We start from the raw sequence: 3898 nt of genomic DNA on the forward strand, positions 1-3898 counted from the left end.
TTTCAGGGTGATGGATATGTTCATTATTTTGGTTGTGGAAATGTTTCTTGAGTGTACATATTTCAAAAATATAAAAATGTAGTCTTTATGTGCAATTTATCATATGTCAATTACACTTCAATGAAGCTGATAAAAGAAGTGAATGTTTCTGTACAAAATACAAACATGATCCTGATGATTGTCTGTATAAAGCCCCAGGCTTTATAGTAGATTGAAAGAGAAATTGATGAGAAAATGGATTTTTTTGTGCTAAACAAAGGTCTGAAATTGATGGAAAGTAGTAGTTGTCCTTGAATATGTGAAGGATTTTCAAGTAGAAGGGTAATGGGTTTTATGCCTAACTACAAGAAACATACTTCAATACCACATTGCAAAACTCATAGGCACAACAAAACGTATTGAGTATTAGACCTTTTAAATCATTGCCAAAGATATGCAAAGATGAAATAAATTGTGACTGGTCTGAAGAGATTCTTGATATTTCAAATGCTCAGTCGTAGGCTAAATAACTATTTGTTGGGAGATATTGTAATTTATTTCATAAATAATGTAATCCAAAAGATTTAAGTGAAGAATCTTGGGTAGTCAGCTAACATGGCAAAACAAGAACTGGAATCCAGAACAACATGGTTTTATGTTTTCAAAAACCAGACTCTTCATTAAACCACATCACCTCCAGGATAAAAGCACAAAGATGATTTAGATAATGAGAGCTTGATAAGAGGAGTTTTAAGGTACCTTCCCAGAAATCACAAATTTCTTAAAGGAAAGGGGGAAAATAAAATTTACAGTGACTATTACATGAGTTAAAGATGAGGATGTCAATAGCATCTAAGTATCTGTTAATTTCAGTTTCACCTCTACACTTACTATGAGACCTGGTTCTGGAATTGGAGCAGGCGTTGCAAACTTCTTTTCTAACTTCTTCTTCTCTTTCCTTAGGCTTTTCATATTCTGAATACGTTTATTTGCAGACTTTAGGAAAATTAAAAGAAAAAATACTGCTCATTATGAATATAAACATGCTGATTCTATTTTTGGAATATCAATATCATTTGTGTCATTACAAATGATAAATCCACACATATGATTTATATAACTAATAGAAGTAGAAAAACCCCTTTCTTTTAAATGTATGGTTCATAGGTAAACAAAACATATTGAAGCATCAGCAGAGCTTTCAAAAGAGACTATTCACTCCCAATTCCCACTTCATGCCTGTGTACATTTCTGTTAACCCCAATTTAGGATATGTGTGTTCGATTGTATTTAAAATATAATGTTCATTAAAGTATCAGAGGGATTTATGTTATAGAAATAAGAAAACAAGGGGCTGCAGTTGTGGCTCAGAGGTAGAGTGCTCACCTAACACATGCAAGGCCCTGGATTCGATCCTCAGCACCACATAAAAATAAAAATAAATAAATAAAACAAAAGTGTTGTGTACAATTATGACTAAATATATATGATATATGTATATCATATATATGCATACACATATATATGTATGCATATATAAGTGTATATTTCTTGATATATATTATGTTAATATGATATATATATATATTAAGAAATAAGTAAACGAGTACACTCTTTATTCCTCTTAAATACTGCATTTCACATGGCTTTTTTATGTCACCATTGTACGTCTTCTCTAAGTAGCAGCGACATAGACATAGGGGCATTAAACTAGAATGTTTTGAAGATAAATGAAACATAGTATTAGATCATGAGGAAATGAGAACTTGTGTAACCACAGCCAGTGGGATTATGAATTAGTATAATTTCTTTGTAACCAATGTGCCATTATTTTAAAACAACGACAGATTTCCTTTCCATATCATCCAGCCATTTCAATCCTGCATTAAAAATAAGCAAGTGAATGAAGTTTCTGTCCAAAGGGCAAAAAGACATGCACTCAAATGTTCACAGTAGTACTTTCCGTTATAGGAGCTGGCTCTTTAACATCCAGGAGGAGATGCCTCACAAGAGGAAGAAGGTTGTGATATTTTCTTATATGAAATTTTAAACAACTGAAAAGAAAGGCATGATGGCTACATACTGCAATATAGACTTACCTTAGGGCACAATGTGGAGGACTCAGACATTGAATTTTATTTGATTCTATATTTACAAAATTTAAAACCAAGAAGAAGCAACACTACACACATGGGACAAATTGTTAAAAGGAGGAAATAGATAAAAATAAAATTCAAGACAGAGGTGCAGGTGAGCAATATAGGGAGGCAGTTCCTAGAGAGACACAAGGATAATTACACCATAAGTTAAAGGTATGTTTTATTAACCTACTTTATCAATTATATATGCTACCTACCTTTGACCTATGTATCAAACGTTACATTAAAAATTACACTATAAGCCATTTAGATTACCCTAGTTGAAACCGTTTCAATAATAGTCTAAAGACTGCAGAGTCTGAAGAAAGGTATTGCCTTAGCGTCTAGTTAATACAAATCCTACAATGTTAGGGATCACCCCACGTAAAGGATTAAGCTAAAAGCAGCATTGAAACAACCATAATTTTAGTTTATGTAATCGTTACCTGCCTGGCGGTGACATCTGAAGGGTGATGCTTTCTTGGTCCTTCCTGTATAATATGTAAAATTAAAACACACAGAAGCACCCAAAAGTCAGGAAAAAGCAGAGAAATCAGTCATCACAACAGGAAGCCTCTGCCACTAGGTTTTATTTATGTAGTATATGAATATTACCTCCACCACAAGGGGCAAAAGAATAAAAACAATCTAAGGTAAAAATAAGAGTAGGGAGGGTGGTGGTGGTATTATGAAAAAAAAAAAAAAAAAAAAGAACCAGCTAGGAACTATATCACAGGGCATAGGTAGAGTGCTGAGATTTATTTTGGAGGAGAAACATTTTCAAAAACTTTTTAAAAATCATGTTTCTGCTGCTACCTGATTTCAGTGGTGCCACACTGCTCTTGGCTGAGGATTCTAAAGCCAGGCAAAGCTAGGGTGGTTGAAGTGGTGCCACCTAGGGAGCTCGCTGTTGGTTTCTGAAGTTGCCCCTCCTCCCGCTAATATCTAAATCCTCCCTTCAAAACCCCTCCCACTTTGATCCAATTTTTAAACCAGAAGTTCCCAAAGTAATCTACTCTGCATTTCAATACTGAGGCCTTCATTTAGGGCCTGTTTCTGTCATTCCCACCCCACCTCCCAGGGCGCATCAGTGGCTCAGTCAGCAGTCCATGGAATTGGGCTGACCCCTAGCAGGGGCTAGGTGGTGCTTCTCCGCCTCCTTCCAGGTGGGGCCAGCAAACCTGGATTTAGTTTGTCTTTCACCCAAGGTTTCCCAATGTCTAATCAAGTGTGGGGGCTGGAAGCGCCATTGGTCCCAGTAGATCCCGGCTTGCACGGTGGCCAAAGGGGCTCAAGGGCTTCGAAAGACTCACAGGGAAGACTTGGGCAGGATCATCTTCCGTACCACGCAGACACATGTTACAGAGCCATAGGGCACCTTGGGTGTCCAGTGCCTAACCCGACCCCAGAAAATGTAGGTCCACTCTTGGCCCTCAAGAGCAGCCCCACCTGGTTCCATCACAATTCTCTTTATTGTGGCCATGATAGCCCCACCCTTTCCCTCTGTCCCAATGCCAGGAAGGCAAGGGCCCTTGGTGTCCACGGAGTGTCTCAGAAGGATGAATGCCGGCTTACTGTCATTCTTTATATTCTAGCTCCCCTGCTCAGAAAATCACACAGTGCCAGTTTATCATCTTTTCTAGTCCTCTTACTTTTCTTCTCTGTTGCGCCTCCTTCCTTTCCTAAGATGTCTGGCTTAGATTCCTTTATTACCTCAATCTATCTGTTATCTATGGATGCTTTGTCTTCCATCACAGCTTCTACTTGGACCAACTCAACCG

At 37.4% G+C, this 3898-nt stretch overlaps 1 protein-coding gene across 1 annotated transcript; it reads right to left on the reverse strand.

Annotated features, from left to right (window-relative positions):
* Positions 1-831: 831 nt before the first annotated feature.
* Ccdc179 (coiled-coil domain containing 179) lies at positions 832-3475 on the reverse strand. Its single transcript, XM_076842596.1, has 3 exons — positions 3431-3475; positions 2564-2608; positions 832-975 (listed from the first exon to the last, which is right to left on the reverse strand). The coding sequence occupies exons 1-3, from the start codon at positions 3473-3475 to the stop codon at positions 832-834; spliced, it is 234 nt and encodes a 77-aa protein (XP_076698711.1).
* Between the last annotated feature and the right edge of the window lie 423 nt (positions 3476-3898).

The sequence above is a fragment of the Callospermophilus lateralis genome, chromosome 2 (assembly GCF_048772815.1).
Source record: "Callospermophilus lateralis isolate mCalLat2 chromosome 2, mCalLat2.hap1, whole genome shotgun sequence".
NCBI lineage: Eukaryota > Metazoa > Chordata > Mammalia > Rodentia > Sciuridae > Callospermophilus > Callospermophilus lateralis.